At 41.9% G+C, this 15,212-nt stretch overlaps 1 protein-coding gene across 10 annotated transcripts in view; it reads left to right on the top strand.

Annotated features, from left to right (window-relative positions):
- The first annotated feature begins 104 nt into the window (after positions 1–104).
- The window catches only part of acacb (acetyl-CoA carboxylase beta), a 28,570-nt gene continuing 13,462 nt past the window's right edge, over positions 105–15,212 (top strand). For 4 of the 10 annotated variants that reach the window (XM_026186132.1, XM_026186130.1, XM_026186131.1 and 1 more), the window contains exons 1-22: positions 105–420; positions 4,379–4,934; positions 9,302–9,434; positions 9,512–9,650; positions 9,750–9,859; positions 9,986–10,067; positions 10,163–10,261; positions 11,301–11,410; positions 11,530–11,640; positions 11,880–12,089; positions 12,180–12,350; positions 12,478–12,639; positions 12,741–12,904; positions 13,122–13,272; positions 13,354–13,457; positions 13,552–13,633; positions 13,726–13,871; positions 13,977–14,127; positions 14,212–14,346; positions 14,541–14,687; positions 14,784–14,972; positions 15,064–15,164. In XM_026186132.1, the coding sequence (XP_026041917.1) occupies positions 4,399–4,934; positions 9,302–9,434; positions 9,512–9,650; positions 9,750–9,859; positions 9,986–10,067; positions 10,163–10,261; positions 11,301–11,410; positions 11,530–11,640; positions 11,880–12,089; positions 12,180–12,350; positions 12,478–12,639; positions 12,741–12,904; positions 13,122–13,272; positions 13,354–13,457; positions 13,552–13,633; positions 13,726–13,871; positions 13,977–14,127; positions 14,212–14,346; positions 14,541–14,687; positions 14,784–14,972; positions 15,064–15,164 (3,233 nt within the window). In that variant the 5' untranslated portion in view covers positions 105–420; positions 4,379–4,398. Of the gene's footprint in view, positions 421–4,378; positions 4,935–5,285; positions 5,646–6,927; positions 7,111–7,431; positions 7,506–7,533; positions 8,112–9,301; positions 9,435–9,511; positions 9,651–9,749; positions 9,860–9,985; positions 10,068–10,162; positions 10,262–11,300; positions 11,411–11,529; positions 11,641–11,879; positions 12,090–12,179; positions 12,351–12,477; positions 12,640–12,740; positions 12,905–13,121; positions 13,273–13,353; positions 13,458–13,551; positions 13,634–13,725; positions 13,872–13,976; positions 14,128–14,211; positions 14,347–14,540; positions 14,688–14,783; positions 14,973–15,063; positions 15,165–15,212 lie in introns of those variants that run through there. The other 6 variants (XM_026186135.1, XM_026186136.1, XM_026186133.1 and 3 more) reach the window with 6 other exon arrangements.

The raw sequence follows: 15,212 nt of genomic DNA, 5'->3' as shown, positions 1-15,212 counted from the left end.
GCTGATCGTAAATATAGATGCTTACTGCTTTTCTATCGAGCAGGAACATCTTGAGTATACACGATCTTTGGCGGAACCCTTAACTCTGGGAGAGACCCCCTCCCCACTCACAATCCGCTGAGCAGTGGAGGTAGTGGTAGGTGACTTTGACATTTGTAGCTGCTGGCGAGGCACTGTCTATAATCATAAAGACCTTGGCAGCGGTAGCGTTTGGAGGGATTCTGGGGTTTGTGTCACATTAATAAGATAATGACGGATGTGTTCATGTGTTCATTCATGATAAGTTCCGAGTGGTGTGGAGGTGTGGGAAATAATCAGTGGGTTTAAATCGGTTAGCCTGGTACTGTAGCTCTCTGGCTGTGTGAAACAACGCCATCAACAACCCGGGAGCAGAGCTGCCCGGTTTCTGAGTTTGTGCAGGTGAGTGAAAATGGCATGTTTTGATTTACGCGTTACCTTTAATTTAAAAGACAGTCTCGTTTTTCTCCAGACTGAACTCTGGAAAAGATCCGATCAGTGCGCTGATTTAACTTTTATGTCAGGCAGAATCAGTTGTTGTGCTTAGTTCAACTTTTCTGTTAGAGTTCACAGATATTTGTATGTTTACGAGGTAAAACGTTCACGCCAGAAGTTGGACGCATTAATAACCTTTTTAAAAGTGACACTCCTATAAAAATTGTTATGTGCTTAACTTTTAATTAGAACAGCAAGTCCTGTGAGAATAAACCTGTTCTTTAAAGAAAAGCACAAGAGAAATAAATCATTCATCTGCTATATGGTATCAGGATATATTTTTAGAAAAATACAGATAAAAAGTAAAAGTATTTCATAAATACATTGCTTCAGATCTTGTTGTTTCTTGAGGAAAGTGACGGTTTAGCCTTTTCCTTTTTTTTATGTCGGCTTTAAATTTGCTCCAAAGGATAAATTCACAAATTTTGTGCTTCTATTATACAAAATGAATGCTAATAAATCCTTATAATTGTTGTTTATTTAAAAAACAAAACAAAAAACAATGATATCTTTCAATGGGACAAAGAACATGTGTGTAATGTATATTCTGTATTTGGATGTGTTCAAGTGTTCCTGCTATTGCTGCTGTTTTTTATGGATGTTTTTTTTCTTTCCATCCTCCTTCACCTGAACTTCCCTTCCTTTCATTCCCTCAGTGCTGACCTTTACCCCACATGAAGCAGCACATGCTCTCCATGTCAGCTGTTACAGGCAGGCTGTTTACAGGACTCTCGCTGGGAAATGTAGCCTGCAGCCAGGTCCAGCTGTCATAGATAACACACTCGTGTGTATACATAGGACTTAGTCATCTAAAGTATACACGTGACTGTGTAGATCGTAATTACTTCTCTTGCTTCTGTTTGACTGAATTTACTGAATAATTTTCTTAATATATGAAAGTAAGAACTTCAGTGTTGCTGTCCTGAGAGAGTATCTGACCTCTGACCTTCAAATCAGTAACTTAAACAGTACACAGAGACAAACACTACTTAGTATTTCAGTTTTTCTTATAGCCATGATGTATTTTAATATGCTTTAAGGAGTTTATTTCTTATGGGGATTCATTAAGTTTGGACATCAAAAGAATTGTGCTTTTTCCAAGAAGGAGAAAGACATATTTAATAGTGATCTTTATAAAAAAAAAAAAAAAAAAAAAAAAAAAAGAGAGTCTTAAACATTAAGTATATGAACAGTTGACCAATTAAAACATAATAATGGCTGAAAAAAGCAATTACTTCATTGTTTTCAATACAGGGAGTGCAGAATTATTAGCCAAGTTGTATTTTTGAGGAATAATGTTATTATTGAACACCAACCATGTTCTCAATGAACCCAAAAAACTCATTTATATTATAAAAGCTGAATGTTTTTGGAAGTAGTTTTTAGTTTTAGCTATTAGCTATTCTGTGTGTGCAGGTGACTATTACTGTGCATAATTATTAGGCAACTTAACAAAAAACAAATATATACCCATTTCAATTATTTATTTTCACCAGTGAAACCAATATAACATCTCCACATTCACAAATATACATTTCTGACATTCAAAAACAAAACAAAAACAAATCAGCGACCAATATAGCCACCTTTCTTTGCAAGGACGCTCAAAAGCCTGCCATCCATGGATTCTGTCAGTGTTTTGATCTGTTCACCATCAACATTGCGTGCAGCAGCAACCACAGCCTCCCAGACACTGTTCAGAGAGGTGTACTGTTTTCCCTCCTTGTAAATCTCACATTTGATGATGGACCACAGGTTCTTAATGGGGTTCAGATCAGGTGAACAAGGAGGCCATGTCATTAGTTTGTCTTCTTTTATACCCTTTCTTGCCAGCCACGCTGTGGAGTACTTGGACGCGTGTGATGGAGCATTGTCCTGCATGAAAATCATGTTTTTCTTGAAGGATGCAGACTTCTTCCTGTACCACTGCTTGAAGAAGGTGTCTTCCAGAAACTGGCAGTAGGACTGGGAGTTGAGCTTGACTCCATCCTCAACCTGAAAAGGCCCCACAAGCTCATCTTTGATGATACCAGCCCAAACCAGTACTCCACCTCCACCTTGCTGGCGTCTGAGTGGGACTGGAGCTCTCTGCCCTTTACCAATCCAGCCACGGGCCCATCCATCTGGCCCATCAAGACTCACTCTCATTTCATCAGTCCATAAAACCTTAGAAAAACCAGTCTTGAGATATTTCTTGGCCCAGTCTTGACGTTTCAGCTTGTGTGTCTTGTTCAGTGGTGGTCGTCTTTCAGCCTTTCTTACCTTGGCCATGTCTCTGAGTATTGCACACCTTGTGCTTTTGGGCACTCCAGTGATGTTGCAGCTCTGAAATATGGCCAAACTGGTGGCAAGTGGCATCTTGGCAGCTGCACGCTTGACTTTTCTCAGTTCATGGGCAGTTATTTTGCACCTTGGTTTTTCCACACGCTTCTTGCGACCCTGTTGACTATTTTGAATGAAACGCTTGATTGTTCGATGATCACGCTTCAGAAGCTTTGCAATTTTGAGACTGCTGCATCCCTCTGCAAGATATCTCACTATTTTTGACTTTTCTGAGCCTGTCAAGTCCTTCTTTTGACCCATTTTGCCAAAGGAAAGGACGTATGCACACCTGATATAGGGTGTTGATGTCATTAGACCACACCCCTTCTCATTACAGAGATGCACATCACCTAATATGCTTAATTGGTAGTAGGCTTTCGAGCCTATACAGCTTGGAGTAAGACAACATGCATGAAGAGGATGATGTGGACAAAATACTCATTTGCCTAATAATTCTGCACTCCCTGTAGTCATCATTTGCCCTGAAATGCCAAGTTAAAACAGTCTATCCCATTTAAAAAATCTAGAAATGTCTTTTTTTCCATATTTCTTTGGGGTCATTTCATCTCAAATCACCTTTTACTTGACCATATTTTCCAAAAAACAATTGCAAATTCAAAATTTTGCATTATGTATCACAAACCTTTATACCCTGATAGTGGCCTTTCCTACCATTAAAGATTAGTCAGGATCTGTAATTTGGGAAAGTTAGACTGAAAAATTGGGGAAAAATCTAAAAAATAAACCATGAAAGCAGCCCTTTAAAAAAATGCAACAATTTTTCATAAGAACCGAGAATTCATCTTTCATTCCTCTTAATGAATCTTAATTGATTTGCTGCATTTATTTGCATGTTCAGAGAAGATTATATCAGTACTTGTTGTCTTTTTAATGGGTCTTAATAAATTTTATTCTTAACATGAATTATCAGACTCGTCCAGGACAAAGTGCACGTGGTTTTTGATAATTAAAATCCTGCACATATTTATCAAAATTATTATTTCAGATAGTTAATAAACTCCAGCATTTACATATTTTATTTTTCATTATTGTCAAATACAGCTATAGACCATTCAGACATTGTCTTTAGTTGTCTTTTGCAGAGTTAAGTTTGTTTTATTAATGTATATTCAAATATGGGACTTCACTGAAGGCTTTAATTACAGTGTGGGGCCAAACAAGGCCTGAAAGATGGGCTTTAAAAAATCTAGGATAGGAATTCACAGGCAATTTTCATACATGTCCAAGATTTGTGGCAACTCAAAGATGTTTCATGATCAAGAAATGAGATGATTTGAGATGGAATGACCCTTTTGTTTAGACCAAAACTACAGCTTCAGCTTTCAGCCACCAGGTGGTGTCTGACACTAAACTACTTTTCACATTCATAGTTCAGACTCCAGTTTTTAATGCACTTACAGAAAATCCATTCCAAGTGTCAAAAAAAAAACAGTTGGTATACTGTTAACTTGGCTCACATTTGATGAAAAAATGTTTCTGTTCTCTCAAATTAGTTTTGACATCCGCCTTATTCCTGTTGCAGTTTCAGGAGGATGTCTGTGAATGCTGGAGTTTGCACTTTGGGGATTTATTCTGTGGGTTCTGCTGCTGTGGAGGATAAATAGTAAGACCGTAACAATGCCCGTGAAAGGGGAGGAACTTCCTTCTGCAGCCGAGGAGGACGTGCCCACTGCACGCAGCCCTGATGCAGGCATGGATCCTCTGTCAACAGTTGCAGCTGCCTCACAACATGCTGAACATAACGTGCCTCAGGCTGCCAGTGCATTTGCGGGTCTTTGTGGCAGAATAGTGGACTCTGATGCTCTGCAGGGCTCCATGGAGGCAAATTCAAAACAACCAACGGTGCTGCCGACCACCCAGAAACCTTCTAAGAGCGTCCCACCAATGCTGAGTTCAGGACCTAAGGCGAGGGAGCGCCTGAAGTTTATTCTTGGAGCATCAGAGGATAACTCTTCGGACGAAGAACCTCTGGTCACGAAACCTCCAAGCGGTGCATCTCAGCCACCGACCTCCACCATCAAATCTTCCCCTCCACAGGCGCCTTCTGTAGTACCACAGCCCAGCTCAACGGTCATCAAGTAAGGGCTTTAAGTAAATGAATGTCAGCTATATAGGTTGGGGCGTGTTTTTACTGCTCTGTCATGTTATAAACAAACAAGCTGTTCACTTACACCATTTATACACTCGCACTATAATGAGGGCATAATGTAAACTGGATTGTTTTTTAGGTCTATCAGGGGTGGGCAATCTCAGTCCACGAGGGCCGGTGTCCCTGCAGGTTTTAGATGTGTCCTCGAACCAACACAGCAGATTTAAATGGCTAAATTAGCTCCTCAACATGTCCTGAAGTTCTCCAGAGGCCTGGTAACGAACTAATCATGTGATTCAGGTGTGTTGACCCAAGGTGAGATCTAAAACCTGCAGGGACACCGGCCCTCGTGGACTGAGATTGCCCACCCCTGGTCTAGAGGAACATTCCCCCCAAAAAATTGGGCACACATTATCGCATCGGTAGCGCGCTGTCTCCACAAGCTGCACGAGCTGACCTGTGTTATTGTCACATGCCAAATATCTTGGCTCTATTAATGGAACAAGAGCCTCAGCCAATGACTTTGACAAGCGGTGGTGGCATTAGTCGAGGTCAGAGCACAGCAAGCGCTTTGAAATTGTCAACAAATGTTAGTTTTCTTCTTGTTCCTCTGCGATATCGGTAAATTAAGAATTACTTTCATACCAACGGGTGGTTTGTGATATCATGGAGGGTACAAGGATTCCTTCAGTGCACACAGGTAAGTAACTAGCTTGACACGAGCAGCTGAATTGACTTATGGTCTTTATTGTAGTTTAAATATTCTTCTTTTTATTATTAATTTCCTTTCTTTCTTTCTTTGCTGTTTAAACAGTTTTTTATTATAACTATTTACCAAAAGCATATTCGGGTTACTCTTATACTCTATAATAAACATGGGCTTAAACTGCAGACCCTCAGCTTTAGTTTGAGGGTATTCATATGCATATTAAATGCAGGGTTTAACTGTCAAAGATGTCTAATCTGTAGCCTCCTCTCTTTTGAAATTGGAAAATGACCTCAAAAGTGTGGCTGGTGCCTGCTATTTCCTCATTTTTCATAAATGAACCAGTTAAAAGGTCAGTATTTGTTTTATTTTCTATATTTTCTTTTTCCTTGGACCCACAACATGTGGTCAAAGGAACATTCAGTGCATGTAAAACATGCAAGAGAAAAGAGCGGGATCATTAAGCTACATTCTGACAAAATAAGGAGGCTCTGGTGAACTCTGCAGGTTAAACATGACACCAGTGGCGGTGGTGGAGGCTCACAGGATCCTTTCCATCCAAACCAATCAAGAAGACTCTCTAAAAGGCATCCAAGTGATACTTATTCAAGTCTACTTTCAGAAGAAGACTTGAGCAAACAGAGATGTAGAGACCCACCATAGGGTGCAAACCATACATCCGCCTGGTGAATAGAAAGGTCAGATTAATCTTTGCCAAATATCTTCAGTCTCTGGATGATTATTCCTTACACAGATTAATCAATATAAATATCAGAGGGATGGGGAAAAATACGGAAGCCAGAAAAATGGGGCTCAGGAAATAGAGCAAGTCATTTTCCAATTAGAAGGTCGGTGGTTCAATCTCTGCCTCCTTTCAGCCCCTGCGTGTCGTTGGGCAAGACACTGAACCCCAAATTAGAATCTATCCATCACCACTGGAGTGTGAGTAATAAATAAAAGGTGTGTAAATGGGTGGCTATGAATGCCACTGAACTTCATGTTCACAGCACAGATAGGCGATGACCCAAAACATACCCTGAAGCCAACCCAGGAGTTTGGAGAGTAAACAAGCTGCAGCAAATCTCAAAGTTAGAAACCGTTTCTTGATTAATATCCAGAAGTTCTAGACATGAGATAGCCACTAGCTGACAAAGATTTTTGTTAGTTTTGTTCAATTAGAAAACTGTTTTGTTTATTTTTGTTTATTTATCCCTGTATTTATTGCATAAAAACAATAAATACATGGATATTTATTAGACTGGCTGTAGCTCAACAGGTAGAGGAGTCGATGCTAAATATCTTTGGTTAAGTTATTCTCTGACACGCCCACTGGGGCGTGAATGTGTATGAACGTTAGATGGAAAACACTTGAGCCAAGAAAAACCTACTAGAGCTCCATCGGCCTGGATTTATGCGTGTTAGTGGGTATATTGTGGTTTACACGGCGAAGAAGAGAAAAGTGAGATGTTTCGAAGCGTCTTCCTATACTTTGTTGTTACTGCACTTAAAAACAAACAAACAAAATCAGTCTGCTCGTGTCGTGCGCGACCGTTTTTAGCCCTTTGATGCCCAACAATAAACATTTCCAATAATGGATTTAGTGGAGCACTGCTCGCTTTGTTTCCAAAGAGCAGCCAGCGCTTTGGCTCAGGGGACTTTATTTGCAGATATGCGGCTGCACATGTGGGAGGGGAGAAGGGAGGAAGCGGACAAGAGGAAGCACTTTGTGGAAGTCTCCTTTGTTTTGGTTTTAAAAACTCTTTTTTTTTTTTAATCCTAGTAGTAACACAGCGCGATGAATTCCTTCGACGGAAACGACTACCCGAGTATCAGCTTATTCCCATATCTCCAGAGGTAAGTCCGATAATGCAGAGGGCTGCTGCAGTTTTCGGTAATGTGATACTCTGGTATGTGGAAACTAAACACAGAACTACTCTGTGTTGAAACTAGTGCCGCTGCAGCACCTTTCGTAGGCTCGTTTGTGAACAGGAAGGGCCGCTGTAGTTTACGGGCTGTGCGCAGCTTGCACGCATATAAGGAAACGGTAACAATCAAGCAGTCATTATTGCCGCAAGCCTGTCACTGCGACCAGCCACCGATTTTTCTAGTAATCCCCAAGTCGTGGTTATGATTAGATTATCACTGTTTGTGCAACGCAGTAGGCGTATCGGGTTAAACTAAACCCTCTTGTCCCGGAAAAAAAAGTCAGCAAGTGGTTGATACCGAAATGGAAAGCGTTATCAGAAAGCAGCACAATAACAGACTGTATTTCCCCGAGTGAACAGGAGTGAAGTGTAAAGTTCACATATCAGCACAGGCGCACAAACTGCTGCTGCGCTGCAGCTTTACTGTGTGGCTTCACTGATGGGGCAAGGGCGTATCTGCCCGGGGGTGGTTTAAAAAGAAACAGCGAAACCCCGGACTGAACGGCACCCCGGCGGACAGATGACGATAACGATGGTATGTGCGTGAAATGTTCAAATGTTCTGGTGCTGTGCAGTCCAGTTATGTATTTCCAAACATGGGGAAAAGCTTCGCCTGTTTCTTATCGTGTGTGTGTGTGTGTGTGTGTGTGTGTGTGTGTGTGTGTGTGTGTGTGTGTGGTGGGATTCATGTGGTGTGATATCACTTAAAATAAGTACAGCTCAGTTTAACTCATTTGCATTTATTTCATATTTATCTGTAGTTGATTTATTATTGTTATGTGAAAAGTGATAACAGAGACAAACATTTCATTGTCCTTACACCACTACTGCATGGCAGTCTGTGGGCAGAGGTGGAGGATCCACGGCTGCACTTGTTCAAAATGACTCGTATATACATATACCGCTAAAAAGACAACTTAACTGCTAACTCTTAACTCTGATTTTTGAAGCCGGGTCTCAAAAGATTGATGATTTTGGTTTCCACTGACCCTTAAGACATTTTGTTTTCAACAAATTACACAATGTTTATTAGCCAAATTGTCAAGAGTCTGTGTTTGATTTGACTATTTATTTATGAATGTCATGATTATTCTGAGCCATTACCTCCAGCTGTACGTCTGCGCTGCTCTGACATGTGAGACGGTGCACTGCCAAAATCAAAACGCCAAATAAAGGGCAGTTTTTAGAAGAACGGTGCTTCATCTCTCCAGTACTGTTCCAGATTGTAGTCATCGGGGGTGTTTTCACTACTGTTCATGGGGTATAAAGGAAAAAATTTTTTAAGCACACTACATTTTAACATGTCACTGTAGGTAGGTTCTCAGTCATCCAGGGCCAGGCGATAGGAATTATGCTGTGTGTATATAATGAGCAGGAAATTGGACTAAAGGTAAAGTGTGCATGATTACACCATGATGACAACACATGTACATTTATTGGCTTAGCTGTGGTGAACATCTGATAAAAGGGGCCGTCAAGAGTGGTAGATTCAGTGTAACATCTGCAGCTATTACTGTGTTCAGGTTACTGTTCTGAGTTTTGTGCGCAGACTCTTGGATTTAAGGGTATAAAAACTGGGCTGCTCCACAGGCTGCCCTTGCCTGTTGCAGAGAGACTGATTCTAGACTTTGGGTTTTGATTTTCAGTTTAAATTCAGTTGCTTGTTGCCTTCATGCAGTTCACTTTTTGGAGGGGTCAAGACTAACTGTGAACTTTCCAATGCAGGCCTAGCATGTCTGGTCCTCACTTGGTGAAAAAAGGACGTGAACACAGAAAGATGGATCTGCACAGGGACTTTACCGTGGCCTCTCCTGCAGAGTTTGTCACAAGATTCGGTGGCAGCCGTGTCATAGAAAAAGTAAGAACGAAACCCTTCTTGAATTTCTAATTTATCTACATTTTTCGGAGCGATATTTATGTTGGGTCCTCTTACAGGTGCTGATCGCTAATAATGGCATCGCTGCAGTCAAATGTATGCGCTCTATCCGCCGCTGGTCCTATGAAATGTTTCGCAATGAGAGGACCATCCGCTTTGTTGTCATGGTAACTCCTGAAGACTTAAAAGCTAATGCAGGTAATTGTTATCAGTCATCGCCTAAAACGTATGTGATGAACCAGTAGAAATGCTTTTCTCACTGTGAAGTTCTGAGCCTTGCTTCCTGTTTCCCTGCAGAATATATTAAAATGGCCGACCACTATGTGCCTGTACCCGGTGGCACCAACAATAACAACTATGCCAACGTGGAGCTAATAGTTGACATTGCAAAAAGGATTCAAGTGGAGGTGCTACTCACCGTTTATTTAAACAGCGGTTCTTTTTAGCACGGGCCCACCGTGGTGTATTCAGTTGTTACTTTCTCTTCCTGTTAATAAACAACAGTCTGTTTCTGTGCACATTGCTCTTTACAGGCTGTCTGGGCTGGTTGGGGTCATGCATCTGAAAATCCCAAACTGCCTGAGCTCCTGAGTAAAGCGGGCATTTCATTTTTGGGTAAAAGAGCAGTTTCTTTCATTTTATTACTTTCATTTAGTTAGAAAGCTTTGTGCTGCTTCTCATGATAAATTGACCTCTGCTGTTTCTCTCAGGGCCATCCAGTAAAGCCATGTGGGCTTTGGGGGATAAAGTGGCTTCTTCCATTGTGGCCCAGAGTGCCGACATTCCCACACTACCGTGGAGTGGATCAGGTGATGCTTTTCCTCTCTGCACTAACTCCGCCATAAACAAAGCAGGTGTGAGAGAGTTATCACTGTGCTCTATGCAGTCCTGTGAAAGCTATGTACACCTTTACTGCTTCAATAGGAATTAAGAGGGTAAGTAGTAGCCGGGTGATGCTAATTGAATGTGCTCGATTAACTGGTCATCAGCAGATATGAACATCTTTACAAAAGCAGAAGTTCAGCAACACAATGCTGAGGAGTAAAGAGATCAGCAATGATCTCAGAGAAGCGATTGTTGTTGCCCATAAATCTGAGTGGTTATAAATCAGTTTTCACACAAGTTAAAGTCCATCATTTTACAGTGATTAATCATAAGTAGAAAACATTCAAAACATTGTTCAATCTTCCCTGGAGTAGACTGAAATTTGCGCACCGGATTAAGATGTGGTTACACAAACTCCACAGGCCTCAGTTGGAACGTTAAATGTTAAAGTTCTTGACAGTGGAAGTAGAAAAAGACTGAACAGGCATGGCCTGCCTGAAAGAGTTACCAGGAAAAAGCCTCTCCCCTGTGAAAAAACAAACAAAACGTGGCAGCACGGCATAGGTTTGCAGAGCTGCTACCGAACAAACGAAATGTCCTTCGGACAGACGAGACCAAAGTGGAGATGTTTGACCCTGATGCAGCGCGTTGTGATTGGTGAAATCCAAACACAGCATATCGGCATAAACACCTAATAACAACTGTAAAGCACAGTGGTGGCACAGACCTGTGCACATTGTAGTCACTCAGTCTGTCATGAACTACTTTGTATACCAGAGTCAGAGTCAAAGTCCAGACCTTAGCCGAACTGATATACTGCGGCGGGTCCTTAAAGGAAAAATGTGAACGACTGCCCACAAACCTCGAAGAACTGATTGTTAAACCCCAAAAACAGTGGGCCGCATGACTGTTACATGCATTAAACTTATAATGTGCTATTTTGCACATGGCGTAGACTCTATTATGCAGTACATACTCAGTTGGGACCACTTTGTTCTTACCTAGTGTGTGCTTGTGCTCCAGATCTGAGACTGGACTGGGCTGAAGAGGACCAAAGAGAGGGCAATGTCATCAATGTTCCTCCAGAGGTCTACAAACAGGGCTGTGTTCACGATGTAGACGAGGGGATAGCAGTAAGCATAGTAACAAATCAACAATATTAATATCTACAAATTAATTAGTTTTAATCGAAATCTTTAGTACATACTTTTGGTTATAAGTTGTCTGGTGCGTATTTTTCTTTTCTCTTCAGGAAGCTGAGAAAATTGGTTATCCGGTTGTAATCAAGGCCTCTGAGGGTGGAGGTGGAAAGGGTATTCGGAAAGTTGAGTGCTCTGATGATTTCCCAGGTTTCTTTAGACAGGTTGGTGCAGTTACGTTTTACAAACTAATGTCTAATTTACCCAGTTTCTTTTAATTTTCTTAGCAGCCAGGATGTCCACACTCAGTTGTTAATTTGCATGGTCATAAAATAAAATGGCACAGTACTCAGTTTGATAGACTTCCAGATTACAGCTCTATACTATATAAACTGTGATTGGATAGGCTGTGATTGTCGAGGAACAAGAAGACTTTACACTTCATGTGTTATTCTGAGTGCAGGTCCAGACGGAGGTGCCCGGCTCACCCATCTTCATCATGCAGCTGGCTCAGCATGCGAGACACCTGGAGGTCCAGATACTGGGGGACATGTATGGAAATGCCATCTCTCTTTTTGGACGAGACTGCTCCATCCAGAGGAGGCACCAGAAGATCATCGAAGAGGCTCCTGCCACCATAGCTCCCGCTTCAACATTAGAGCGAATGGAGCGGGTAAGTTTATGTCCTTGTATTCTAATGCTAACACACTAAAGTCTGCTCTTAGAGACATATTGTCTCCTCGTTATTTCCTTTGTGGCCTAGTGTGCTGTGCGACTGGCCAAGATCGTAGGCTATGTGAGTGCAGGTACTGTGGAATATCTCTACTCTGAAGATGGAAGTTTCCATTTTCTGGAGCTGAATCCTCGCCTGCAGGTGGAACATCCTTGTACAGAGATGATCGCAGATGTAAACTTGCCAGCTGCTCAACTTCAGGTAAACCTCGGTTAGGAGGCTCAGACACATAATTATACCCAAGGAACAAAATGAGAAATTTGTTCTTATTGATCCTACAGATGCTGATCAGATTCTCCCATCTAAATATTTGCTTAATCTCTCACAGATTGCGATGGGCATCCCACTTCACAGAATTAAGGACATACGTGTGCTTTATGGAGAAAGTCCCTGGGGTGACACCATTATTAACTTTGAGTCTCCAGATTGCGTCCCTCGTCCGAGAGGCCACGTCATAGCTGCACGGATCACCAGTGAGAACCCAGATGAGGTGGACTTCAGTTTCATTAACCAGGAAACATGACACTGTTATGTACTGTTCATGTTTTTTTTTTTTTTTTAAACCACTGATTCACACTCACTCACCCACAGGGGTTCAAGCCCAGTTCGGGCACCGTGCAGGAGCTGAACTTCCGCAGCAGTAAGAACGTCTGGGGTTATTTCAGTGTGGGCGCGACTGGTGGCCTACACGAATTTGCAGATTCCCAGTTTGGACACTGTTTTTCATGGGGCGAGAACCGTGAAGAAGCCATTTCGTAAGCTCCTTTATTTTATTTTAATTGTATTTTTTCCTATTATCAGCTACTTGTAGGCTGTGCGGCAAAGAGTACCGCTTTACCTGATTCCAGATAAAGCGGTACTCTGTTAGAAGATGCAGCATGCTTTTGCCAGCAGTACAGTTGTCTTAAATTTGTCAGCCTTAATTGGTGTTAGATTGTTGGTGTATGTATTTGGGTTTTCTGTATTTTCCAGAAACATGGTGGTGGCTATGAAAGAGCTGTCCATCAGAGGTGACTTTCGGACGACGGTCGAATACCTCATTAAATTACTTGAAACCGAAAGCTTCAGAAACAATGACATTGATACCGGATGGCTGGATCATCTCATTGCAGAGAAAGTGCAGGTAAGAGACTGAAGACAGATATGGACCATTGAACTTGTGTATAATTCCTTTAATTCACAAAGCCACGTGTTCTTTCTGCAGGCAGAGAGACCAAATACCCTGCTTGGTGTTGTCTGTGGGGCTTTGCTTGTTGCAGATGCTATCTTCAGAAAGAGCATGTCTGACTATCTACATTCCCTGGAAAGGTCAGTAGGCACTTGTCGTTAATGTTTCACTGCAGCGCTCTTCCCGTGTCTTTATGCAATTGACTCTTATAAACATTATCTGCTGCATCTGTAGAGGTCAGGTACTGCCTGCAAACAGTCTGCTCAACTCTGTCAATGTGGACCTAATATATGAAGGAGTCAAATTCTGTCTGAAGGTATCTGTTTTGTTCCTTTCCTGCTTTGTTTTGTTTTTAATTCAGCCTCTTACCTTTTTTAATGAATAGATTATCACTGCTGTTTCCTGCAGGTGGCTCGCCAGTCCCCAACAACGTATGTCGTTATTATGAATGGCTCGCACATCGAAATAGACGTCCACCGTTTGAACGATGGCGGCCTCCTGCTGTGCTACAATGGCAGCAGCCATATAACCTACATGAAGGAAGAAGTGGACAGGCAAGGCTACCACTGCGGGTTTTTTTTTTTTTTTTTTTTCCCAGTTTGGTTATTTACTTCTGGTTTAACTGATTACTCATTACCGGCACTATTTTAACGTTTCAGGTTTCGCATCACCGTTGGCAACAAGACCTGTGTTTTTGAGAAGGAGAATGACCCCACGGTCCTACGCTCGCCCTCTGCTGGCAAACTGCTGCAATACATGGTTGAGGATGGAGATCATATTTTTGCAGGGGAAACTTATGCAGAGATTGAGGTAACAGAATATACGGTGGATAGGATTTTGTGACTTATGCCATTTGTGCCGGTTCGTTTTGCTTACTTGTCCTTTATTATTCAGGTGATGAAGATGGTGATGACGTTGACTGCGCAGCAGTCTGGCTGTATCCACTTTGTCAAGCGACCAGGAGCGGTTCTGGAGCCTGGCTGTGTGGTGGCACGTATGGATCTGGATGATCCCAGCAGTATACACAGGGTGGGTTATTCCAGAGCACATCAAAATCTTCATTTCGAATTTTTTGCAAAAATTTCTAGCAATACTTTGGTGTCCTGTTTATATATTTGGTCTGTATCCATTTATTTTATTTTATTTTACTTCAGTGTAAGTTCTTCCTGTTATTGAAATTGCTGTGAAAACTTCCTCTCATTTTCTTTCCTCTTCCTTCACAGGTGGAACTCAACACAGCGGTGCTACCGCCTCAGCAGCCACTTCCCATGGCTGGGGAGAAGCTTCACCAGGTGTTCCACAGTGTTCTTGAAAACCTGGTTAATGTCATGGATGGGTACTGCCTTGAAGAACCCTACTTTAGCACAAAGGTATATATCAGCCCTTCTGCCACTGCAGATTTCTCATTACAAGACACAAAAGCGTTTTATTGATGTATACGAGCATGTTTGCATGTAAACCTACAGCTGAAAGAGTGGGTTGCTACCCTGATGAAGACTCTAAGGGACCCCTCACTGCCGCTTTTGGAACTTCAAGAGATCATGACCAGCGTGGCTGGCCGTATTCCACCTACTGTTGAGAAAGATATCCGCAAAGTCATGGCTCAGTATGCGAGCAACATCACCTCTGTCCTCTGCCAGTTCCCCAGTCAAAGGGTAAAATGCTATGCAAAGGCTGCTTGTGAGCTTTTTAAATAAATTGCTTTTACCAGTGTGATAAGATGACGTTTGGCTTATCTGATTCCAGATTGCAAACATTTTAGACAGCCATGCAGCAACCTTGCAGAGGAAAGCTGACCGAGAGGTTTTCTTCATGAACACTCAGAGCATTGTACAGCTGGTGCAGAGGTCTTTTTTTTTTTTTTTTTTTTTCTCTCTCCCCCCATTTGGTCAGAT

Source organism: Astatotilapia calliptera, chromosome 12, assembly GCF_900246225.1.
Source record: "Astatotilapia calliptera chromosome 12, fAstCal1.2, whole genome shotgun sequence".
In the NCBI taxonomy this organism is placed as follows: domain Eukaryota; kingdom Metazoa; phylum Chordata; class Actinopteri; order Cichliformes; family Cichlidae; genus Astatotilapia; species Astatotilapia calliptera.
The sequence above is the reverse complement of the archived record's forward strand: the minus strand, read 5'-3'. Positions and strand labels throughout refer to the sequence as shown.